Source organism: Arvicola amphibius, chromosome 6 (genome assembly GCF_903992535.2).
Source record: "Arvicola amphibius chromosome 6, mArvAmp1.2, whole genome shotgun sequence".
In the NCBI taxonomy this organism is placed as follows: Eukaryota; Metazoa; Chordata; class Mammalia; order Rodentia; family Cricetidae; genus Arvicola; species Arvicola amphibius.
Genome location: NC_052052.2, coordinates 44,647,467 through 44,674,201, shown reverse-complemented (window position 1 = coordinate 44,674,201; position 26,735 = coordinate 44,647,467). Strand labels below are relative to the sequence as shown.

The following is a 26,735-nucleotide window of genomic DNA, read 5'->3' as shown; positions in this document are numbered from 1 at the left end:
GGACCTTTCTCGTTTAAGTTATTCCACAACTCCAAAAGGAAGCTTCTGTAATGCTTGGGAAACACGATGCAGTAATGATGTTCCAAACAGCGCTAACGGGTTTTATGAAATCTTTTTAATCACATACACTCCTTATGTGGCACTGTTTCCCCATGAGTCTCTTAAGATGATGACCTACTATTGACAACATATTCAGCATTAATTAATTAATTAATGTTACATCTGTCTTGACAATCAATCACTTGTTTGTTGATGTTTTTGAACTTTTTCATCAATCCACGCCGTAGCTGGTACCGAATGAGAATGTTCTGTAGCCAACAGGGATGTCTGATAACTATAATTGAGATAATCCATGAGCGAGAAATGGCTCAACCCTTAAAAGCTAGGCTGACAACCAAAACTAAGCCATAAATGAATCTCTCTTGTTGCTAATTCTCTAATTCCATCCTTATGTTAGCTAACGATGTTGACTGATCCTAAACAGACCACTGCCGATTTGTGTACTTCATCCACCAGAACACTAATAATCAGTTAAGAATTTCTGTGATCTTGGAACTTGGTTCTTGTTTTTAAATATTGCAGCATAAACGATTCTTCGTGAGCCATTGACTTTCCAGCTTAGCAGGTCGTCTAGTGGGCTTATGTTGTTTAGTTTACGTATTTCAAGTATATTCTTCAGAGGCTTCAAGTCATACTTCATAGGTAAGGTAGTGAATTTGCGTGTGCGTGGTGGTTTTACTTTGGAAAACTGTCTTTGAAATCTACCTGTCTTAACGCTCTTTTCTTTGGAAGCAACTTTATCAAAGGAACCCACAATTTTCTGGGTTAAGATAGAAAAGGTTTGGGATAAATTATAAAGTGTGTCCAGAGATCTCTTTTTGGAAGCCAGACTGTCATGCTGCTTCTTTCGTTTCTCCTTTATACTCGTGTGCACCCGTTCGGTAGAGAAGATGTGCAGATCTTTGTAATGTGCTACAGCCTTAGTTCTTTGAGGCTTAGAGACAGTATCATCAAACAAAACTTTAAACATTTCACAGTTTTTTTCTAGAACAACATTCTTTGTTGTATACGTCATAACATAGGGAGTGAACCTTTTTGTCAGGAACAGCTTCATTATATATACTTTGTCATGGAAAATTATCGGATTTGTGTGACTTTCTTTCTGTATAGGAAACAAAAACAAAATCAAAACACTGAGTCATGAGCCTATTGAGGAAGGCTATATATGTATTTTAAACATGAAAATAAGTTTGTAAAATATTTTAAATGACTATATTGAGATACATGACATCAACAAGAATAACATTCAAATACATTTTAAAAGGTGCTTTTCTTTGACACACTTCCTTCTCAAAATTTGAAGCCTTGGCCTTCTTAAGCTCTTTCTGAAATAAGGTGAGTTTGTAGAAGTAAGTTCTTAATTTTTGAGGCATTGTGAACTGAGAGAAGAGAGTTAGTAGGAAGGAGTACTGTGGGCATTTCTTAAATGTTCATGCTCTAGAAATAAAAGGAACATACCCCCTAAAATGGGTTGAGTCAAAGATACAAGATTTAAGTGAATATAAGCCCAAATGGCCTGTATGGCTATTCTAATTTTAAAAATTTGAATTTTGTCTATTATTGGGATATTTACAATTGTACCGTAGGACTTACTACAATATTTGGTAAAAGTGTTTAATATATATTTGAATAAAGTAGCCAAAGTAATAGATAGATAGAAAAGTAGAACATGCTTTACTATAGTAATATCAAAATCTATATAAAAAAGTATTCTTTAAATTACTACCCCCACATTGGCAGTAATAATAATTTTCACAGTCCCTAATTCTTTCTGTAGATAAAAGTCAATTCCAAGGAAACTAGTAAAATATGCATATTACCAATATTTGCTTTGCAAATCTTAAGTCAATAATTTCTACATTAAAAAAATAAATAATAGAGATTTAATTCTCACAGCTTTGAAGGGCACGAAGTCCAGACTCGAAGATGGAATGGGTTTGGTGCCTGGTCGGTCCTTTATAGTTGGCACTGTCTCAGTGTCCTTGCATGGGAGAAGATACAAAGGTAGCAACAGCCCGGTCAGTTCCCTGGAGTCCTTTGCTAGCATACTGACCCATTCCTGAGAGCCGTGTGATCACTTCTTAAAAACCTTTCTTCTTGTGACTATTACACTAGGTCTTATGACTCAACTTATAGATCTGGGCAGCAGAGACATTCAGATCACATCAGCAGCCATACTAGGGATGGGGCACACTGCCTCGTTACCTGGTCGCTGGGAAAGGCAGCTGTGCTTACTGATTTCTTAGGTGAGGAAGACTTAGGATGAGAAGAAGTCGCGGGGCTAGGCAAAGGGTGCAGAGATAGGCAGAGAGAGCGGATGGTGGTGGGCGATGCCAGCATAAAGCATTGATTAGGTACCATTACAGAATGTGCAGACGAGGAGATGGATTGGAAGGGGACTCTCAACCGAGGCTGAGCTTTTCTCTTCCATATTAAACTCAGACATTGGCTCTGTCTTGGGCCCAGAATTACAGTCCACAGAAGGAGTGGAGTCACTGCTGATTCCTCAGCTGAGGTCTCCTAGCCACTGAGCAGGTCAGTGTCTCATGCTGGTTACAGCTGGGAGGTCTCTAGGTAGAATAAACTAAAACAGAAACAGAGCAGGAACCAGGGGCAGTGAAGCAGAATGAGCCCTGGACAGCGAGCCAGGAGGGGGTCTTTTCCCAGGACGAAATCAGAAATTAGAGGGATGGTGTACAAGTCTCCTTAGCATGAAATGCATCGCAGTGACTGTGATTCCCAAAAAGATGTCCTTTGGTGATAAAAATATTACCAACTTAGCCACAATTGTGGCCTTGCATTAGTTTTAGTTTATTGGGCACTGTAGGGAATTCCCACCATACAAATTAGTGTAATTTATTACGTTAGTATTAATTTCTCAACTTTCCAAATGCTGTGACTCTTTAATGTAGTTTCTCATGTTGTGGTGACCCCTCAGCCATAACATTATGTCGTTGCTACTTCATAACTGTAATTTTGCTCTTGTCATGAATCATCATGTCAACATTTGATATGCAGGATATCTGATATACGACCCCCAAAGAGTCACAGCCCACAGGTTGAGAATTGCTGCTGGAAGCCCATGGATGGTCAGATAGAAACTATTTTCACCAACCTCCCTGGAATTAGAGTATGGGACTTAGGCTCTGCCAATCAGATCACCGCTAAGAGTCTTCAGTTTAGAAGGAGTTGCCTTGAAAAGCTAGGGATTGTGGGGGTGAAAAACTAGTCTACTTAGGATGGCAGACACTATAGAGCTCTTAGAAAGCATCCCCCCTCCATCATCCAAGGTCCTAACCTGTGGCTGTACCACAGACTCAACAGAGCAGAGTGGGCTATATTTGGATGACCCTATCAAGATGGTTTTCAGCTTATATCGTCTTTCTAGCCTTCCCTGAGGCTTGGGATATTCATTTTCACTGAATAATAGTAGATGTTACCGTGGAATAATGCACGGTCTCTGTTGGACCAAGGTCAATTATCTTGATGGTGGGATTTTTCAATACATCCTCAAAGTGCAAGGGGAGTAAGATGTTCTCCTTTACTGGACAAGGTGATCTTGCTTGGTTATCTCTGACTGACTCATTTTCTTTTGCAATGAAGTCGTTCACCAGGGGATGATCCATTCTCCTGAAAATGAACATAGTTTAAGAAGCAGTTTGTAGGGTGTAATTTCAGCTAATCAGTTCTCACTCTCTCTAGAAGTTACTGTCAACAGCCATCCAGTAGATGTCAATTAACCTGATAAGCCCCGCCCCCCCAGCTCCACCTGGTTTGTGGGAGAAGCAGCAGGAGTGAATGAAGTCCTAGGTACCTGTTGATTTTGAGCGGGGAGCATGCTGTGAGGCTGGATAGAGCACTACAGAAAGAGGTAGCTGACACAGCCTTTGCTTTTTTTTTTTTTTAAATAGTTTAGTTAGGAGGATGCAACAGTGTGAACAGGCACAAAAAGAATAAGAGAGTTTGCATCTCTGGTCTCCTTTGATTTACATGGGAAATAGCCTTGCCATTATAGGCTTTTGAGGTAACCCATAACACACATTTGGCAAAAATGAAGTAGATAGCCTTATTCCCAGAGGGCAAGGATGGAGGAGATGACAGAGCAAGCCTGTCCTGCCTGTAGGTCCTCAGAGTGCACCCTGATCAACTTCCTGAAGAACCGACCATGAGCTCATGCCCCACAGATAGATAGTGAGCAGCATGAGGGAACTGGCTCTGCCCCTGGTCCAGTACCTTCTTTTCCTTTTCCCAAAGTCCATCAAGGCCCTCACTCCTGTCTACTCTGTAGATACAATCTTGGGAAGAGACAGAAGGGTGAGCTAAGACCAAAGAGCCCGTCTGTCATTGCTCCAAAGTTGCAAGTGGGACTTTTGCTCCATTGTGCAGAGATGTTGATGGGAAGAATCTAGATGTTATACAAAAAACAAAGCACTTTTTCACCTCCGTGTGGAAGTATGACTAAATTTGTGCCTACTGCAGAAACAAAGTTATATTCTCTGTGCTTGACTTGACTGCTCAGGTCCAGGTGGGATGCCCGTTAGCTGACCCGCCTGGGACTCCTGCTTTGATTGTACTATGAGAGCAAATGTTAGTAATAAGCCAGGAAAAAGATCATTCTGTATTACACAAGGCAGAACTTGTTTTACTAGGGTCATCATTGAACAGTGTAAAATATTAACATTTGAAAAATAAATTACCCTTCTTTAATAGAATCTGCTGAGCGGTCTCTAGAATACATGGACTTCTTTGCTCTGTTTCCATTTTTATCTGAAATCACAGGTTTTCATAAAAGTTATGTAAGCATTATGCTACCTAGAAAATGTCTGTATTAAGCATCTTATAGTTTAAAATAACAGAGATCATCTGATGTAGTGGAAAATCTGTAGTAGCTTACTCACGCTTCTTTTTTGTGAGTTTGCATGTGTGTTATGTGAGTGACCATGGAGGCCAGAGATACCAGATCCCCTTGGAACTGGAGTCCCAGGCAATTGTGAGTTGTCTGATGTGGGTGCTGGCAATCAAAATCAAATCAGGAAGTTCTCTTACCACTGAGCCATAGATGAAAAGACTTCAGTGTTCCACTAAGACAGTTGCAAATGGAAAAGTAACCCTAGAGAGTTTCCGTAAAGAAAAAGTTTGTTGTTGTTTTGTTTTGTTTTTATGTTTTGGATCCAGGGCCTCATGTGGCCGATGCTGGTCGTAAATTCCCTATGAAGCTGAGGATAGCATTGAACTCTACTCCCCAAGTGTTAGAATCACAGACATGCACTAGCATATCTGGTTTTATGCAGTACAGGGGAACCCAGGGCTTCACGCAGGCTAGGCAAATGCTTTACTAGGTGAGCTGTATCTCCAAGCTCAAACATGTTGGTATGGAGAGAAGTCACTTAGTAGATAGCAAATAGATCTTACCACCTGACACGAGGAAGTCTTCAAGGCCAAGCTCTTCCAGATATATCTCGTGGCCACTCCAGAATTTTATTGTGTCTTTACATGACCCCAGATAAGGTCCTGTTCTCCACTTTGCAGGTGATGTTTCTGTATAGAATCTTACCATGCTAAAGCTGTGTAGTCTCTTTTGTCAGACATTTCTGATTCTGTTGCCTACTATGTTATCCTCCCTTCTGACCAACGCTGTGAGTTTAAAATCATAAGCACATTTCCACTATTAAAAATATAATGGAAACCAGAAAGAAAAGAGTTAACAATACAGCGCATCACTTCAAGGATCCCTAAAGGTTGTCAACTGAGGACAGTAAACATGAACACAGATGACTGTGTGCAGGAGCCAGTGGTGAACACACACTCGGAGAGGTTATGTTATATATCTAATTATTATTGGCTTTTTAAACTAGCATCTGGAGGTGATGGGTAGATGGTTCAGTGGATACAGCACTTGCCATGCAAGCTTGAGGGCAATAGTTGAGAAATCCCGTTTCTAATTCTATCACTGGGAAGGTGGAGATGGATCTCCAGAGTGAGCTTGTTAGCTAAACCAGCCATATTGGTCGGCTCTGCATTTAACTTTCAGGCCTTATCTCAATGAATAAGGTGAAGAATGAGCGAGGAACACTCCTGACATCAGCTTCAGACTTCCAAATACAGACACACACACACACACACACACACACACACACACACCACATGAGCACACATATGCACAGCACACACTCCAAAAACTAAGATTTTTAATTTTAAATTAAATCATTATTATTTGTTGTGTTTGTACAAGTTTTTTATCAGTTATTTTAACAGTTACATTTTTGGTATCTTAGACTTGTGTAGTTTGGTTTCTTTTGTTTTTTTTTAACTTTAAAAAATATTTTTTCTCGTTTATGGGTATTTTGCCTGCATGTATATCTGTGCAGTTTGTTCATGCCTGGTGCCTGCCGAGGCCAGGAGAGGGCATGAGATTCCTGGGACTGACAGACAGTGTTAAGCTGCCATATGAATGCTGGGTCCCCTGGAAGAGCAGCCAGTGGTCTTAACTGGAGTCATCCCTCCTGCCCCTTACTTTATTTCTTTTGTTTGTGCTAGATCTTTGAAAATTTCATACAACATGTTTTGATCATACTCACTCCTTCTGCAGCGCTTCACAGATCCACTCCCTCCTCACTCCCCATTTTTGGAACCCATCAAGATTAAGTAGTGCCTCCCAATTATTCCTGGATGTGTGGTAATCACTGGACCACGGTCATCTTACCAGGACCTACATCCTTTGAGAAAACTGATTCTCCCTCTCCCAGGAGCGACTAACTGCCAGTAGGTACTTGGCTAGGGGGGAGGTTTCATGTCCAGTCCCCCTCTCCACGCTGAAATTGTGTCTGGCTTGAGCTTTCACAAGTCTTGTGCATGCTGCCACAACCACCACGAATTCATACGTGCAGCTGCCCATCTGTGTCTAGAAGACTCTGTTTTCTTGTAACTGTCTTTGCTTTCTTGAGGTATAATTTAAAGGCAATGAAATGTTCACATCTTAAACATATACTTTGGAGAATCGTGATAACGTATTCATTTAAAACTAAAGCTTATAGCAAGACTCCAAAGATGGACTTTTGGCAGGTGGAGGCGGGGTCACCAGACCTCTTTATTTGCTCTTCTTCCCCATATGGCCACACTGGATATATCTTCTCTTTCTGCATGTTTAGTGACAAGTTAATCGCAGATAGAAAGGAGAGAGATCAAAAGGAAAGATTCCACGTAGCTGCTAGAATGACTTTCTCCTGGGGAATCTTTCTTATATTCCCACTGCAACCAGCAGCAATTGGCTTCATATATATATACATATATATTTCTTTTTGACAAAGTAGAGAAACGAACAACTGGATTTCGTTTTAGACTTGAGAAAGTTTGACCTTTAATACATTTTCCCCGGTCTTTGTACCCTGGACTTTGCCTTTACCTTAGTATCAGGGCTCCATTGAGCTAAGTCTTTCTGAGCCACTTTGGTGACTGGCTTGGTTTTTCTGATCTGTTTTGATTCTGTTGGGCTCTATGTATGCCAGGCTCTGTCAGCTTGAAAGGGTTTTGAGGCTGTGCGGTGTATTGGTTCTGCTGAGCCATGAAAGACCGGGAGACAAGGCCTCTATTGTGGTTTGTGTAATGACAAATAATACGTTTGGGGTATGTGAGATGGCTCCAAAGGGAAAGGCACTTGCTGCCAAGTCCCATGACCTGAGTTTGATACCCAGAACCCACATGATAAATGATATAAATCAAGTCCCTCCTGTTGTCCTCTGATTTCTACACATGCGAAGGAGGATGCATGGGCATGCATATATGTGAACACACAACATTAAATATGAGTGTGTTTCAAATGTTTAAGTTTTGACTATCTTTGTGCTCCCTAGGGAGAATTTTACCTGACCAGTCTTTTATAAACTTGGATTTCTAAGCAGTGCTGAAAGACAGGAGATGGAAGCGGGTTAGGCATATTGGGAGCAAGGACCCTAAAAGCAAGCAGTTTGAATTCTTGTCCATGGCCAGAAGCAGACGTCTTTGGTTCTGTCCTGGTTGGATGCCAGTAGTGCCAGACTGGAGCTGATAATTTGTAAATGGACTTGAAATAAGCAGACTAAGGCCTAAGGAATCCAGACTTTGACTTTTTTCTAGTAGTAATAGTTGTTACAAAATAAGGCATATTATGTCTGCACTACTAAACAGTGCTATTCCTTGGTCATATATATTCTTAATGTTCATAATGTACACTATATGCTGTTACTTTTATCTCTTTTGATATAAACATGCAATTTGTGTACTTGTAAATTGAGTACAGACTTTCTCCTTACTAGCATTGGATTGGTTGGCACATGTAGGACACAGGATTGAAGACTCTGATGATCTTTTACACTGGTTCCTCGGCTCAGACTGTAGAACATTCCAGGGCATTGCATATTCTGCCTAAAGAGCAGGAAAAAAATGAAAACCTCTTAGAAATTTTCTTTCTGTATGGCGCTTTATCATTCAGGTTGGTTGGTTGTCTTATTTTTGGAACCAGAGTCTTATGAACTCCAGGCTGACTTGGAGCTATTTTGATTCTCCCGACTCCAGCCCTCGAGTACTCAGATTACAGGTATGGGCCGGCACAGCTGGTTTATAGTATGGTGAGAATCAGAACTAGGGAACTATGCGTGCCAGTTACAGCTCCCATCCTCAATTCTTTACATTTTGAATATCAAGCTATGATAACTACCAACCATTTTGTTCTTAAAATACTAGCTGTTTTTCAGTGCTGAGAATTAAATGTAGGGATTCATGGATGCTAGGCAGGTGTTTCACCATTGAGCTTATACTTCTGAGCTGAGTCCTTTCAAATATGGTGTTTTATGCAATTCCCTAAGGTGAATGTTTTCATCACATTTTATGAATAAGGGGAAAAAAGCCCAGGGAACTGAAAAGATTTGCCGAGGTTTGTGTTTACTAGTGACTATTTCTCTTGTTTACTAATGACTATATTCCCTTTCCAGTGAAACTTGGACTTTATATTCATAATAAATATTTTTTCTAAATGTAAGTGAAGTTCAGACCCAGGAAAGCAATCAGCTCTGTTTTAACAGAAAAGTCCACACACAGTGGGACCAACAGAACAGTTTGGAGGAGAGGACAAGAAGGTGGAACGAGAGTGCAGGGCATTGTACATCCTTCTCTGGCCTCTGCCCATTTGAACACAGATGCTTAGAGCCCTCCAAACATGTGCAAACATCACACACGTGCACACCACATATGTGAACATCATGAGACAGCAGCAAAACATACTTCAAGTTAAAGGCACAGGGAAGGACTTTCTGGAATGAAATTGAGCACACAGAAGGTACTCTCAACGATCGATGTATGAGCTTACTTAAAATGCTTCTGCACAGCAAACTCTTCAGAGTGAAGAGGTGCTCTTCAGAATGGGAAGAAATATTTGCTAACTATACATCAGACAGGGATCTGATGTATAAAATTCATAAATGACCAGAGTAAACACCAAGATATTAAAAAACAGAAATATAAGTGGCCAATAAATATTTGAAAAGGGTGTTCGATATCCTTAGCTATCACTTTAGTAAAATTAAAATCTTCTTAATGCTCCATCTTGCTGGTAAGGCCTTATTGCTGAAGACAACATTTAACATACATAACTCATTGAACATGAAGAGGTTGCACTGGTACCTAACCAGAGCCTTTAACCCCACTGAATAGTGTTCACAGTGCTGGAAGGTATTCTGCATGCTTCCCGAGGGGAAAGTTAAACACCATACTACAAATACCATTGTTCTGCTAAAGAAATGCAGCAATAAAATGACTCCCAATGACCTACTGCTATATTCATAGGTCAGCACCTTGCTCAGCCACGGTCAGAGAAGCTTCCTCCTGCAGTAGATGAGGATGAACACAGAGACCCACAACTGGACAGTGTGCAGAGTGAGAGACCTCAGAACACCCAACTGGAAATGGTTTGTCTCCATCAAATCCATCTCCTCAGGGTTCTTTGCCCCAGAGGCAATCTATAGATTCAATGCAATCCCCATTAAAATCCCAACACAATTATTCACATACCTTGAAAGAACAATACTCAACTTCATATGGAAAAACAAGAAACCCAGGATAGCCAAAACAATCCTGTACAATAAAGGAACTGCTGGAGGCATTACCATCTCTGAATTCAAGCTTTATTACAGAGCTACAGTAATGAAAACAGCTTGGTATTGGCATAAAAACAGAGACATTGACCAATGGAATTGAATTGAAGACTCAGATATTAACCCACACACCTATGAACACCTGATTTTTGACAAAGTAGCAAAAAAGATACAATGGAAAAAAGAAAGCATCTTCAACAAATGGTGATGGATGTCAACCTGTAGAAGAATGAAAATGGATTCATATCTGTCGCCATGCACAAAACTCAAGTCCAAATGGATTAAAGACCTCAATATAAATCCGAACACACTGAACCTGATAGAAGAGAAAGTGGGAAGTAACCTTCAATGCATGGGCACAGGAGACCAGACACTGAGAGCAACAATGAATAAATAGGACCTCGTGAAACTGAGACGTTTCTGTAAAGCAAAGGACATTGTCATTAAGACAAAATGTCAACCTACTGATTGGGAGAAGATCTTCACCAATCCTGCATCAGACAAAGGTCTGATTTCCAAAATATATAAAGAACTCAAGAAACTAGACATTAAAACTCTAATTAACCCAATTTTAAAAATGGGGTACTAAACTGAACAGAGAATTCTCAACTGAGGAAGTTCAAATGGCCAAAAGACACTTAAGGTCATGCTCAACCTCTTTAGCTATCAGTGAAATGCAAATCAAAACAACTTTGAGATACCATGTTACACCTGTCAGAATGGCTAAAGTCAAAAACACCAATGATAGCCTATGCTGGAGAGGATGTGGAGTAAGAGGAACACTCATCCATTGCTGGTAGGAATGCAAACTTGTGCAATCACTTTGGAAATCAGTGTGGCAGTTCCTCAGAAAACTGGGAATCAACCTACCTCAGGATCCAGCAATTCCAGTCTTGGGAATATATCCAAAAGATGCTCAATCACATTACAAGAGCAGTTGTTCAACTATGTTCATAGCAGCATTATTTGTAATAGCCAGGACCTGGAAACAACCCAGATGCCCCTCAACTGAAGAATGGATAAAGAAAGTGTGGCAATCTACACATTAGAGTAATACTCAGCAGTAAAAAAATAATGACATCTTGAATTTTGCAAATGGACGGAATTAGAAAACATCATCCTAAGTGAGGTAACCCAGCCCCCAAAAAACGAATATGGTATGTACTCACTCATAGTGGATACTAGTCATAAACAAAGGGCAACAAACCCATAGTTCAGGATCCTAGAGAAACTAAGTAATAAGGTGAGCCCAAAGAAAAACATATATAGACCCATCTGGAAATTGGAATCAGACAAAAATTTGGTAGCAGAGGGGTGAGGGTAGGGGAGGAGAAGGGAGGTGGAGGACAACTTGAGGAAATGGGATGGTCGAGATGGAGGAAGGACAGATATAAGAGCAAGGAAAGAGACTGAGGGAGCCATTATGGAGTTAGCAAGAAACCTGGCTCTAGAAAAATGCCCAAGAACCCACAGGGATAAACCCAGCTGACACCCTAAGTAATAGAGGAGAGGGTGTCTGAACTGACCTTACCCTGTAGTCAGACTGATGATTATCTTAAATATCACCATAGAACCTTTGTCCAACAACAGATGGGAACAGAGGCAATGACCCACATCAGAGCACTGGACTGAGCTCCCAAGATCCAGTTGAACAGTGGAGGGAGTGAGAATATGAGCAAGGAATTCAAGACCATGAAGGGTCATCCACTGGGACAGTTTGCTTGAACTAACAGGAACTCACCAACTCCAACTGGACTGGGGATGAATGAGCATGGGAACAACGAAGCCCCCCTGAAGGGGGTTGACAGCTGGGGCAGATTGAGGGGTCACTGCTAGTGACAATGGGATGTGTCTCTACTGCATATACCGGTTTCATGGGATCCTGTTCTCTTTGGATGTAAACCTTGCTCAACCTCGGCATAGTAGGGAGGGCCTTGGACTTTCCACAGGGCGGGGTGCATGGCACTCCCTTAGAGTTGGAGGGGTGGGGGAAGGATCTGTCGAGGGAGAGGTCGGGGAGGAGGGAAGGGAGTGACAATTTGGATTGGTAATTTTTAAGTAATAAAAAAGGAAAAAAAGGAAAAAAAAAACAAAAATTGGCCAATAAAGCTGACAGAGAAATCAAGAAATCAACTGTATTTATGATATCTATCTATCTATCTATCTATCTATCTATCTATCTATCTATCTATCTTTTTAACTATCATCACCTAGCAATTTAATCAAGAAGATGAGAGAAAGGGAAAACATATGTACATGGTTTGGAAGAATCCCTATTGTTAAACTGTACATCCTATCCAGGGCGATCTACAGATTCATCCTTATTTAGCTTCCAGTCACGTCCTCAAGAGGTATATATAAAAACCCAAAAATTTATGGAATCACCAAAAGCCCCAAATGGCCAAAGAAATCCTTAAGGAAAAGAAAAAAACTGGAAAAAGTAAAACACCTAAGTCCAAAACATCACCAAGCATAACAGCGGTATAAACGCAATGCCGCAACTTTGAAGGTCAACATAGGAGTACCTTGAGCCTAGATTGGGCTGCACGAAGAGCTTCTGTGCAGCTCCATACCCAAGATCTACTCAGCAAAGAGCCAGGACATGGTCCTCAGCACACACAAAAGGGAAGGCTCAAGCTCTATTCTACAGCACAGGGAGATGACTATGGTTATACATTTCACAATAGCTAGCCCAGAGCATTTGGGATGTTTCTCAACACAGGGAAGTAAATGTGTGAGGTGATGAATATACTAATTATCCTGATTTGATAATTGCATATTACATGTTTCACATCAAAATATACATGCATAACTAGATGTAGTTATTATGTGCCGGTTAAGACTTTTTCAAAGAACTAGGCCCAAAGAGATAGATGGATAAGTTCTTTCAAACTTTCATGAAGTAAAAACAAAACAAAACTCAAAAAGAACTCACATCAATTAATTTAAAAAAAAAACCTTTTTCAGTTGTTTAAATAATCTGGCATAGTCTTAACATCAAAGCCAGAAAAGAATCTATGTGCTAATCTCACGATGTTAGGATTTTTTATAAATATATATTATATATAATTTTATAATAAAGTGCTAATTAACACTATACAAACCAGTACTTCAAATGAAGTATTAGAATGCAAGATCTCTAAGAGATATGTTATTATAATTCATTCTCCAGTGAGCTAAAATGGATGGAAAACAATGTCATATTTTTGGAACTGTTTCAGGGTTCGCTTGCTTCCATGTTTGAGAAAGGGTCTTCCTGTGTGGCCCTTTGATGTCGCAATCCTCTTGCCTCTTCTGGGATGACAGGCATGTACCACCATGTCAGGTCCAATGTTGCCTTAATAGCAACAATACCATACATAGTTTGATATATCTAATAGCTATCATGAATAAAACCATAATAAATCCACACAAGAGTCATTTTCGCATCATTTTAAAGTGTACGACTGTAAAACCAACAGCTCATATGACAGCTGAGGTAATCAATCTACTAGTCTATGAAATAGCAAGAGGGATTGACGCTCTGCTGGGGATGATGGCACAGGCCTGTGATCCCAGCTCCTTCCGAGACCGAGGCTGGAGGATCACAACTGTGACGCTACCCTGGGTCACCATTTCACTCATTTTGTTTGCCTCAGAACAAGAAGTGAAAAGAGGCTGGTGTGTGTGTGTGTGTGTGTGTGTGTGTGTGTCTAGATCAGTGTTAGAGCACTGTCTAGCTTGCGCAAAGCCATAAATTCAGTCTCCAACTTCATATTAATAATATAGGAGAAACAAAAGGAAGAAAAAAGGAAAAAAGGAAAAAAGCAACAACTATCACTATTATTTATGAATTTTTAGGAAGCTCAGAGTAATGAACTAGGAATAATGATGGAATCTGTACACACACACACACGCACACACACACACACACAGAGGAAAACAAACCAAAACTACCTTTGGCAATCCTGACTCACCATGAGTAAGCATTCTCTTATCAGAACTACCTTGTCTCAGATAAAAAATACATGCACGCACACGCATGCAAGCACACACCGTGCAGGAGAGTGGAAGAAAGTTGTGACAAAGAGAAACCACTGAAACTTGGGATAACTGATTTGCAGGGTGAACTTGCTATTTAATGAGGTTTAATTTGACTGTAGGCTGCAGCTGGCACTGCGCGGACATAGAGTAAAGCCACTGGACAAAGTTCAGGCCACCCAGAGTTGCTGTTAGCCAAGGGAGAAAGGCTAGAAAGAAGGGTGCCATCAGGAGGCTTTCTGGCCACGTCTCCGGTTGACCCCAGATCCCTGCAATTTAGGGAAACCTGAGTGACCAGCTAAGATGGACCCAACTAAGCTAGAATATAGACTGCTCCTCGAGAGAAAAGTGTTTTGTGCACCAAGTGGACTGCTAAGACGTTGTTTTTTTGAAGGATGAGAATTGCGTGTCATAAATACAACAGTCATGACATCCAAAGTAAACCTAAGTTGATGTATAGAGGACCAGGAAATTGAAATCTCAATAGAAACAAAGCTAAGTGAGCACAGCCCTAAAGTGACCCAGATGTTCAAATAGATATTTAAAATTAATTTTGTGTGTAAAATGAGTTTCATTTAAACATTCTCATATGTATGTAACATTGTATTTTGATCTGTTAATTTCTCCATTACACTGTCTTGCCCCTACTCCTCTCCTTTCATTGACCCTCTTCGCCAAACTCTTAAATAAAAAGGAAATTGGGGCTGGAGAGATGGCTCAGTGGTTAAGAGCACTCTGCCTGCTCTTCCAAAGGTCCTGAGTTCAATTCCCAGCAACCACATGGTGGCTTACAACCATCTGTAATGGGGTCTTGTGCCCTCTTCTGGCCTGCAGGCATACACACAGACAGAATATTGTATACATAATAAATAAATAAATATTTTTTAAAAAAAAGGAAATTATAGAGCTAAAGAAAAAAATCTAATACTTGAATTTAAAGACATCTCTGGCTAACTTAAACAGAGACATAGAGGAGATAGAGAGTAGATGGAGTCAAAGAGACACCATGTAGCCACCACAAGAGGCAGGCAGATCTCTGTGAGTTCGAGACCAGCCTGGGCTATAAGAGCTAGTTCCAGGACAGGCTCCAAAGCTACAGAGAAAACCCTGTCTTGAAAAACAAAAACAACAACAACAAACAAAACCTATAAAATAGCAATCACTGATCATTAATATCCCTTAATATAAAATGACTCAATTCACCTATAAAGAGACACAGATTAGATTCAAAACAGAATCCATCCTTCTGCTGCATACAAGAAACACACCTCAACCTCAAAGACAGACATTTCCTCAGAGTAAAGGGTTGGGAAAATTTTTTCCAATCAAATGGATCTAAGAAACAAGATGATGTAGCTATCCTAATATCTAATAAAATAGACTTCAAACTAAAATCAATCAAAAGAGACAAAGAAGGACATTTCATATTAGTCACAGGAAAAATCCATCAAGAGGAAATCTCAATACTGTACTTCTATGCCCCAAATACAATGTATTTACACATGTAAAAGAAACATTTCTAAAGTTTAAGTCACACATTAAACCCCACACACTAATAGTGGGAGACTTCAATACTCCACTTTCACCACTGGACAGGTCTGTCAGACAAAAACTTAACAGAGAAATAAGAAAACTAACAGATGTTATGACTCAAATGGACTTAACAGACATCTATAGAACATAAAAGAATATACATTTTTCTCAGCACCTCATGGAACCTTCTCAAAAATTGACCACATACTAGGTAACAAAATAAACCTCAATAGATACACACAAAAAAATTGGAACAACTAATCAGGAGACCAACAAAAAATAAAATAATAGACTGAACCACTACCCATTATAATAATTACATTAAATTTTAATAAACTAATCAATCTAATTAAAAACAACTCTTAGGCAAATTAAAGCAATGCTGTCTCAGTTGCGGTTTTTATTTCTCTGATGAAACATCATGACCAAGAGCATCCTGAGGAGGAAAGGGTTTATTCCAGCTTACAGTTCCACAGCACGGTGGTACGTCTGTCTCTGAGGGAAGTCAGGGCAGGAACATGTTTACAGGCTTAACACATGGTCTGACATTGAAAGTACAATGTAGACGTGAAAAGCCCCAGGTCGTTAGTACTTAGATGAGGCCGTATTTTATAGACATTTAAGCATTCTTAAACCTCAACAAGTTTTAATAAAAGTTTAGGTTTAAAATGCCATGGAATATGTTCTCTGATAAAAAACAGAATTAAATTAGATATTAAATGTTATGTATCTGGAAAAAATTTAGATAGAGGGAAATTCTAGACTACCTCTCAAATGAAAAAAATCCTAGGGTAAAATAAAACATTCTCTTCAAAGTAAATGACAGTGAAAATATAGTAATCAGAATTAATGAAATTTTACTTAACATTACAATTATTTATCTAAACAAAAAACCCCAAGGAATTATCATCTTAGCACACACTGAGTCACTTTAAAGTCCCTCAAGGGCTGGAGAGAGGACTCAATGGTTAAGCGTGCTTCCTGCTCTTGTAGAGGACCTCAGTTCCTAGCACTCAGATTTGGTGGGTCACAACTGCCCGTATGTAACACATCTCTGAGGGCCTCCCAGCCTCTTCTGGACTCCACGGGGACTCATACTTATATCTTTGAGGTTAAGTCATGGTCTACTGAGCCCTAACTAGAGTTGTTTGAAGTAAAATGGCCACACAAAGCTGCTGTGGTTTGAATAGGAAGTGCGCTCACGGGCTCACGCTTCAGCCCAGCTGCTGGTGCTGTTTGGGGGTCTGTGGGACCTTCAGGAGTTTGAGCTTCACTGGAGGAAGTGGAGGCTTCATGTTAATGCTCTATGTCTTGAGAGTAGACTTGGTGAGAGCAGTCAGTCTCCTGTACTGCCATTATGCCTTCCTTGCCCTGTGTCACCTACTGGGACACACCAAGTTTCTCTGGGACTGTAAGCCAGAGTAAACCCCTTTTCCCTAAGTTGATTTAGTCATGGTGTTTTATGATAGGAAAAGAAACTGAAATATTAGGTACATCCTCAAGTCTATGCAGAGTAATACCAGTAAGAGAAGGTCCTGGCAAATTTTCACTTAAAATTTTGTATACTTTAACTAAGATGACTAGTAAATTATGATGATGAACAAATTGTGATGTTATACAATTTCTAGGAGATTTTTACTAAGTGGGGATTTAAGCATATAGATAAGAATAAACCTATAACCAGGGGCATAGATACGATTAATGCTTTTTTTTAATTTTAAAATTTAGGAATGGGAAACAAAAATAATAGGTAGATGGCTGGGAGCACAGCCCAGTGGTTGAAGATTTGCATAGAACACAAGAAGCTCTAAGCTCAACACAATGCCAGTGCTGTCCCCCAAAGGCTAAAATATAATAACATAGTAATGATCATGACTAAGCATGCATAGCTTCATGTTCCTTTCTCCAGGTCAGATATACTTAGTTAATAGCAAATCAATAAAGACTTAAAAGACTCTAGTTTACCCTCGCTGACTCTCTGGATCAACTCATCTGTCTAGTTCCCTAGGTGTTACCTGCTGAATAGTGGCCAGGGGCATGCTCAGTGTTGGAAGAGGGCAAGTTTGCAGAATGCAGGAGAAGCCCCCTCAATGACTGGTTGATTCGAAATCAATTCTTGGCAGTTACTGTAATTGTATTTTCCAACCGTAGTTCAAAAAATTGCCTGAGCTACACATGAAAAGATCAACAGGTTTATGTATTTATGCTTCTAAGTAAATGTTTAAATTAGATGTGCATAGCTTTAGTGTATGCTTAACTTTGTGTTGTCTTCATACACAAGACTACATCATATCAGATGACACTGCTTTACACTCATACCTTTGGATTCTAAACTTCACTTGGATTGTGACACATAGAAACAAAATTATTTGAACTAGCTTAAATAACTGCCAAAGAGCCACAAACATGCAAATTACACCCACCTCAGTTTTATCCTTAAGGAAACAAAGAGATCTGGGGCTCAGTTTTAGATTTTCTTCTTTTGATCCTAAGGAAATCCAAACACACACACAAAAATGATTAAAAAATCACTTCTAATTTCTCTACATCTAATAAATATTTTTAACATAAGATTTTTATTGATTCTTTGGGAATTTCACCATGCACTAGGAACATTCAGTTCCCAGTCTTTCCAAGTATCACCCCCACCCTGAGACCTCTCGCCCCCAAAATTAAAAAGAATAAAAATTAAAAAAAAATAGAGAAAAGATCCAAGTCCTATTTGTGCTATCTAGATACTCACTGGAGCAGGGTCAAAGTCTCAAGTGGCCTGTCCCTTAAATAGAACTGACTCATTCCTCTCCTGCACCCCCACCAGAAGCCTTCAGTTGTGGGGAGCTAACCTCAGCATCTTTATTACACTTTTTAAAAGTTCTTTGATGGCTTTCCTGTTTAGGCTGCTACTTTTTGGGGGGCAGTAGGAGAGTTGGGGTTGTAGGGGTTGTCACAAAATCCTTCCAGATTCCTCTTTCTCAACTGTGTGTCTGCAGTCATTGATATCACTGCAAAACTAGCTTCCTTGCTATTTTATAGACAATAGGAGCATGGATAATGGGCTTCCACATGGCTTCTGGTGACAGCACAGACAGACCATGAACCTGGCCCCTGGAGGCAGCCTGAGCCAAGGACATCTACCTGGCTTCAGGCAGCAGCAAAGACCAGGGACATCTGTTGGCTTTTGGCAGCAACATGGGCCATGGGCATCAACACAGAACCTGGCTACAGAAAGACCCTGGACCCAGACATGGCCCTGGGCAGCAGCACGGACATGGACATCACCATGGTCTCAGGTGGCAGCCACAGGTCACCCACATCAGCCTGGTCCTCACTGTTGTCGAGTCTCTAGTTCTGCCTCTCTCCACAGAGCACATACCCTCTGTATTTCCATCTTACCATCTCTCCATCACACATGGTTCATCTTCCACTGCCTGTCCTAACTTTTTAAGAAATATACTTTAATAATCTTTTATGCTTGCATGTGCAATATTTTTATATTTGTAGAAAGAAATCCATTTCAAAATGAGCCAAATTTTTCATCTCATTTTTTATTGATTTCTGTAGATATGTACTGCATGGATGCATGCATGACAGAGCATGTGCGGACATCAGAGGACAACCTGTGGGAATCTGTTGTCTTTTTCCACCAGGTGGATCCCAGGGATTCAACTTAGGTCGTCAGGCTTGGCAGCAAGTACCTATGCCAACCTCTGAAATTATTTCCTTTAAAAGTGAGGTTTTAAATGATAGAATATAATTTTCAAATATTTATTTGTTATGCAATACTATTTTATTTTCTTGGAAAAGAACTTTCTAAATAAAATAGAAGCATACATATTATTCAAAATAACCTTTAAGTTGTAAAATAATCTTTAATAAATCCTTGGAAAAGAGAACTATTCTCTTCAAACTGTATTTCCTTTTTCCTAATTATGGATGCTATTCGTTTATATTATTATATAATAGATTTTCTTAATATAAGCATAGTATATGGGACAAATATCCGAACTTCGGTTTTAAATAATGCTGCAACTCAAACCAAATGCATTTATGTAAGTTATATTATCTTGAGAAGTTAACCTCTTTAACCTTTCTGTCTCGTCTGTTAGCTTCAAATATTAGTAATTATCATACATGTATGCTTTGAGGACTAAATAATATAATAGATAAATCAAACGATATGGAGTCTGGTTATTTATTCAGCTGATATAGAGTAGGCTAGTAGAGTAGGTGCCAGGTCCCGAATTGGGATCACTCAATAGCAATGCATACATCTTAACGGATAACAGAAGACCCCAAGTGATTGAAAAGGGAATGTGTTTGGGCAGAGGGGAAATCCAGTTGTGTTGAAAGGATGCTGGTGAAGAGGCTGCTGTTTAAGAGACAGTGAATGAAGTCCATCCTATTGGCAAAGTTTAGTGTCTTTGTAGGGAGAGCAATTTCCTAGTAAGGGAGGTGAGCAGCCAGTGAAGAGGCTTTAGAAAGGGATGCTAACCACCTTTCTAAAGACCGCTGAGACTGCACAAGAGCAAATGGTTTAGAAACCTCTGTGGTCATAATGGAAGGTCAGGCAGTGAGCAATAGCTCTCTTTTACAAGGTAACTAAGATATTAGGATGAAGTATTTTTTTTTCTGATAAAAGATGTAAGTTTTGTTGTTGTTCTGTTTGTTTGTTTTTAATCAAGAAGTTTTGTTCTTTGACAATTTTGTGAGTATGAGGCACAGCCAGTAAGCAGCATTCTTCCATGACCTCTGCCTTAGTTCCTGCCTCAGGTTCCTGCTTGAGTTCCTGCCCTGGCTACTCTCAATGATGGACTGTCAGCTGAAAGGCCAAGCTAAATGGCCACATCCCTCCCTGCATTCATAGCTTTTCTCTTGCTGTGATAAAGCACCAAGTCCAAGGCAACTCATAAAAGGAAAAGTTTATTTGGGCCTATGATTCCAGAGGGATACGAGTACTCGGTGCTGAGCAAAGGTATGACAAGAAGCAGTAGACGTAGTGGCAAGATCAGGAAGCTGATTTCACATCTTGAACCACAAGCAAGAAGCAAACTGGAAATAGCATGAATCTTTAAACTCTCAAAGCCCACATCCTGGCATACTTCCTCCAACAAGACTGCACCTCTTAAGCGTCCCCCAAACAATGCCACCAAGTGGTAGTCAAGAGTTCAAACGCATGAGCTGTGGGGGACGTTCTCATTTAAGCCACCACACTCCCCCCCCCCCCGGTTTATTTCCATCATGGTATTTTATCACAGCAAACTAGGACTCCTAGACTCAGAAAGGGTAGCTATTATAAGAGAGTTCAGTGCTGTTGGCATCTTTGTTATGCATAACTGGGAAGACGGAGAGGATGAAAGAACTCACGCCAGGAAACAAGCTAGTACTTATATAAGTAAAAGGTGATTGGGTCAGGATGGCAGCAAAAATGGTGAAAATCCTGAACTCAAGATGAATTAGCACGGAGAGGTCTTGCTGGGCTTTGGGAATGGGGAGAAAAGGAAATCAGGGGTGACTCTGAAGCTTCACATTTGCATTGTTTCTCGGTCCAGTGTTCTGTATTGAGAATGCTGGAGGAGGATTGGGGGGAAAGGATGCCTAGCACGTGTGGTGGGGACAGGTAATCCTAAGTCCTGCTCTACTCTTTGGATTCAAGATGCCTGTGTGAGGTCTGAGATAGCAGAGAGGTATCTGACATTCAGACTCTTATGCATCAAAGTTAGAAAGAGTATAATAGCATTTCTATGGTACGTTCGAAGTGTGTGTGTGTGTGTGTGCGTGCATGCATGCATGAGAGAGACAGAGAGAGAGAGAGAGAGAGAGAGAGAGAGAGAGAGAGAGAGAGAGAGAAGAGAGAGAGAGGAAGGGAAGTGCAAAAGGTGATGGGGAGAGACGCATCAAGGCTGACCCCCCTCACCAGAAAGAGAGACCTAAAGTTTAACATTTATTTATCTTTAACTTGTATGACTGTTTTACAATGTATGTGTACTATGAATGTGCCTGGGGCCAGTAGAGGCCAAAGACGGCATTGGTTCTCCTGTAACTGATGGAGACGGGTGGCTGTGAACTGCTATATGGGTTTGGGGAACCAAGCCTTGGTCTTCTGCAAGAGCAGCAAGTATTTTTAACTGCTGATCCATCTCTCCAGTTCCAGACCCAAACTTTGGCATAATTGGTTGCCTTTGTTGTGCTTCCCTGGGGAAGGCAAATTTTCCATATCACCAGCTAAGTAAAGAGCACTTTAAGAGTTAAATTCCTGCCCCTGTTTGTTGGCTTCTGTATTGACAGACACCTTTAACCTCCAGTGTTCTTGTTACACTCGGCTCACAGAGGTATACCTTCAGGACCCTCAGTAAGTCATTCAGTTACCTTAGAGAAACCAAAGCCTGCCTAATACCAGAAGGTCCTGGAGTTCTGAGGTGGAAACTCTTCCAAACATTCAACAAGTGATTCTACTCAGGGATTTCCCATTTCCTGGCTCTGGTGCTTTCTTGATGTGGGATTCCCCTCTGTACACTATGAATACCATTGGCTAATATAAAAGCTGTCTTGAGCCTGTGATAGGGTAGAGTAGAGCTAGGCAGGGAAAACTAAACTGAATGCTGGGAGAAAGAAGGCAGAGTCAGAGAGAAGCCATGTTGCCCCACCGGAGACAGATGCTGGAACTTTACCTGGTAAACTATAGCCTCGTGGCAATACACAGATTAATGGAGATGTGTTATTTTAAGGTATGAGTTAGCCAGAAATATGCTTAAGCTATTGATCAAACAGTATTGCAAGTAATATGGTTTGTGTGTGATTATTTCGGGAGTCTGGGTAGCTGGGAAATGAACAAGTGGCCTCCTACTACACTTTCTGTCACCTTCATGTAGCAAACTAAACTGTGGTACCTTCCACTTTGACGTCCATCATAAGGCTTGTCTGGCTTCTGCCTTAAAAGTGCTTTCTGTTGTGTTTCTATTTCTTCCTGGGTTATGGCTTGTTTCGCCACTGAAAGTTCTTTTCTATCCTGTTCTGTCTGGGTATTTCAGAACTTAGACTGTTAGAATGGGTGACATAGCCCCCATTCCTCATGACAGTTTCTTGAGATCTGCTAGCCTCAGGCCATGAGAGATGGAATCAGGATGTATGGGATGATAGCCCTCATAAAGAATGGTTCAGCCCCACCCTGGCTGTCAGCTTCACCTGCAGAAACAATATGCCCAGGTACTAAAAGCAACTCAAATATTTCTAGTCAGACCACAAACACCAGCTGTAACTTCCGAGTATCTACTCAAGTATGTGTGAATGCACATATATCTGCTCCCCAGGCCAGGGCACTTAACCTTCATCCCATAGAAAGGCTGGGGCCCCTCTCTGATCCAGTAAAGCATCCTCAGCCTGTTGATGGGGTCTGTCTGCTTCTCTGTCTGTTTTCTGACATAGGGAGATACTAGAGATATATCCCAGGAGGCCTTAAGAAGAGAGGTACCAAAGCAAAAGCGTCCAAACCTGGCTTAGTGGGTTTAGGGCTGACGAGAATCATATGCATTTTCAGAACAGAGCTGTCATGCACAATGGAGATGCACTGATATGGACCCTCGGACCGCACAAAATATCACGACGGTGACTATAGCCTATATTTCACAGAGGGCTTGATGGGAGAATTTACAAAGCACTGGAGTATTAACACGAAATTCTCTTGGCTGGCAGACATTGCCTAGCGTGTATGGAGGCAAGGCCATGAAAGGGAAATGAATGTCTGCTGTGGAGATGATAGGTCACTGGAAACTTGAGTGTTCCAGGGAAAAAGAGATGCTAGAAGCTGGAAGTCCTAGCTGCCCTGGAACCTGGTTCTGAGGAAGGTGGAGGAGGCCTGGGCTTTACGGCTCAGGCAGCCAATTATAATTACTCCCCCAGAGTCTCAGGTAAAACTCACAGAGACGCGACATCCTTTGACTTTACTGGTGGATATTGGGGTTAGTTAGTAATAGATCATCTGATCACAAAAGTCCCCCCCCCCCCCCACGAAACAGGATGGCGAGCAATCCTGATCACCTGTGGTTTCCGAAATCTCTGGAATGTACAAGAGACAGGGCTGGATTCTGTTGGTTTTGGTGGTGGTGGTGGTAGTGTGTGTGTTCTCTTAAACTGGGTCCTATGTACTACCATTTTGGCTTTGCAGCAAAGGCTGGCCTTGAATTCTCAATCCTACTGTCCCTACCTCTCAAGCACTGGGATCACAAGCACGTGCCACTGTATCTTGGTTAAGAAACACAGTTTCGACTTGCATAGTCCTCTTTGGGGGAAGGATCACTAAGTTGCAGGCCTCCCCTAGAGCAGCGGTTCTCAACCTTCCTGATACTGTGACACTTTATTTAATACCTCATGGTGTGGTGTCCCCAGCCACAGATTTATTTTCATTGCTACTTCATGATTGTAATTTTACCACTGTTATGAATTGTCATGCAAATGTCTATTTTTTTCTGATGGTTTTAGGCAACCTCTGTGCAAGGGTCATTCAAGCCCAGAGGGGTCACGACTCACAGGTTGAGAACCACATGTTGAACTTGTCCGGCAGGCAATGCAAGCTAGCAAGCTACTAAAGCTCATCGCATGCTGACACTCGTTCCCAGGCTTAACTGGTCTGAATTTGAGACTCAGTATTCTGCTTCTGCCACAGAAAAGGCTGTAGGCTGTTTGTCCTGGCTTGATTTCTGTTGCTGGGATAAAACACTCAGAAAAAATGCAACTTGAGGAGGCAAGGATTTATCTGGTGTGTACTTCCAGGCCACCATCCATTATTGAAAACGTCGGGGCAGTAATTCAAGCATGCGAGAATTCTTCTTGCTGGCTTGCTCTCTGACTTGCTCACAGGCTTCTAACTTACCTAGTTTTTTTTTTAACCCATTACAGTACCGGCTTAAGGAATGGTGCTGCCTACAGTGGGCTGGACCCGTCTGCATCAATCAGTAATCAAGCCAATACGGACATATCCACAAAAAGCCAATCTGATCTAAGCAATTTCCCTTACTGAGGCTTCTCTCAGATAACTGGATCAAGACTAACCAGAACACTGGAGATTTACTGAACCTGGAAAAGACAACTGGACAAGAAATGAGAAAGGAATGGCATTCTTCCTGGCCTCCGTGGGGGGACCAATAGTTAAACAAATGCATGAGTTAGTTTTTGAAAAGTTGCTACAATTAGCTGTGGATTACAGGGCTGGGGTTATCTGAAGTCATATGGAGAACATAACATTAGCTAGATATATAACTTTTCTTAAAGAATAACAATAAATACAAAGACTGACCTCAACAAAACAGATTTTATACAGCCAAGGTCAAGACCTATCCCAGGACTGACAAGCCAAGTTTATTCAAAGACCAAAGCTAAGAGAGTTCAAATACATGTTGATCTATGTAGCTACCTTTTCAAGGTAGGTTGAAGTGTTTCCCATGTAGACTAATAAAGCAACAGAAGTTATTAAAGCCCGACTGAGAGAGGTCACCCTCCATTTTTATAACAATGATAACTGTACTATTTTTATTATTGAGATAACACAAAAGGCAAACATGAATCAAATGGATGTTACTTATATCCCGGTGGCCCCGAACCTCAGATGAGGTAGAAAGGATGAATCATGCTTTGGAAAGGACAATCTTGAAATTGTGCCATAATGCACCTGCATTGGGACCAAGCCTTACCTCTTGCTCTGAGAAGCTAAGAGCAGCTTCCCTAAGGTTCCCTTGGCTTGAGCCCTCATGACATTGTTTATGGGCATTCGCTCCAGACCATGCTTATACTGGGTGACTAGGAAAGAGGGTGGGGATGGAAAATCCAGAAGCATGTTTGTAAACGTATCTCGAACGGATGCATGTGCTAGAGATTCTGCTGTTGGTGACAAGGCTCTGTTGAAAATCAGAAACATGGGCTCTCTGGGAGACTGAGATGTGGACTGGCCCACAGAAGGTGGTCCAGCTTGCTGGAGTTATACAACGCAAGATATATCCTCAGTTATACAATGCAAGGTAAAGACGCCATCAAAGACTCACCGACATCCAGATGAACAGGAGATCTGAAATGGACTCTGCTCATGAACAGCACCAGAGGCTAGGAAGGCTCACAGGCTGTCCCAGAAGGCACACCAGACTTATGGGTGTGATGGTTGACACCGGTTGTCAACTTGACAGGATCCAGACTTACATGGGAGACAAGCCTAAGGACAGGCTTGTGTGGAATTATCTAGGTGAGGTTGACTGAGGTGAGAAGACACACCCATTCCCTGGCCTGAGATCCTGAGCTACATCCATGGGGAAAAGGGAACTGAGTTTGCATCCGTCTCTCTGCTCCTGTCCACTGATGCTACACTAGACCTAAGCGTCTCCGCCATGGTGGGCTGTAACCCCGGAACTTCTCAAGCCATGTTTTGTCAGAATATGTTATCACAGCAACAGCAAAAATAACTAACTCATGGGGCAAGAGAAAGAGGGCTGCTTCCTGCACACCAAACTTCAGAGTATAAAGCACACCAGCAGATCACTCATTTCTGACCATGCATACACCGCTGTGAACACTTGTGAGGCCACTTCAGGACTCTTACACAGAAGCTGAGCATCTTAGTCTATGGTAAAAGCTGTTGAGGCTATTGGACAGAAATCAGGTCAAGTTGGGGAAGCAGCCCTAGAAAATGGGCAATAGTAGATCATTTAGTACTGAGAGGTAACCATAAAGAATGCAGAAGGGTGCTGTTTTAGCTGACGGGTAAAGCTTAGTTGGCTGGACATAAACCTAAAGCAGCGATGACGATGACACCGTCTCTGACACAAAGAATAGAGGAGGACTCCAGTGTCACCTTTTGTGCCTCCTGGCTCCCAAGCCTTCCTGGCCTCAGGGCAGCCTTCCTGCTTTTCCCTTTGCTAGTACTCCCCTGAGCACCTACCTGTCTGCTGTTGGAAAGGTGCTCTGACTGACCCAGCCTCCCTTGCCGGTAAGACACTCAACTAGTAACCATATGCCCAG

The 26,735-nt window shown here is 41.2% G+C and overlaps 1 protein-coding gene across 9 annotated transcripts in view; it reads right to left on the bottom strand.

The window, feature by feature from the left end:
• Positions 1-93: 93 nt before the first annotated feature.
• C6H1orf141 (chromosome 6 C1orf141 homolog) overlaps positions 94-26,735 on the bottom strand; it is a 61,106-nt gene continuing 34,464 nt past the window's right edge. For 8 of the 9 annotated variants that reach the window (XM_038332861.1, XM_038332864.1, XM_038332865.1 and 5 more), the window contains 6 exons: positions 18,161-18,225; positions 8,349-8,460; positions 4,758-4,827; positions 3,501-3,690; positions 1,955-2,041; positions 94-1,162 (listed from right to left, as the gene is read on the bottom strand). In XM_038332861.1, coding sequence (XP_038188789.1) covers positions 521-1,162; positions 1,955-2,041; positions 3,501-3,690; positions 4,758-4,827; positions 8,349-8,460; positions 18,161-18,225 — 1,166 coding nt within the window. In that variant the 3' untranslated portion in view covers positions 94-520. The remainder of the gene's footprint in view (positions 1,163-1,954; positions 2,042-3,500; positions 3,691-4,757; positions 4,828-8,348; positions 8,461-18,160; positions 18,226-26,735) is intronic. The other variant, XM_038332868.1, reaches the window with a different exon arrangement.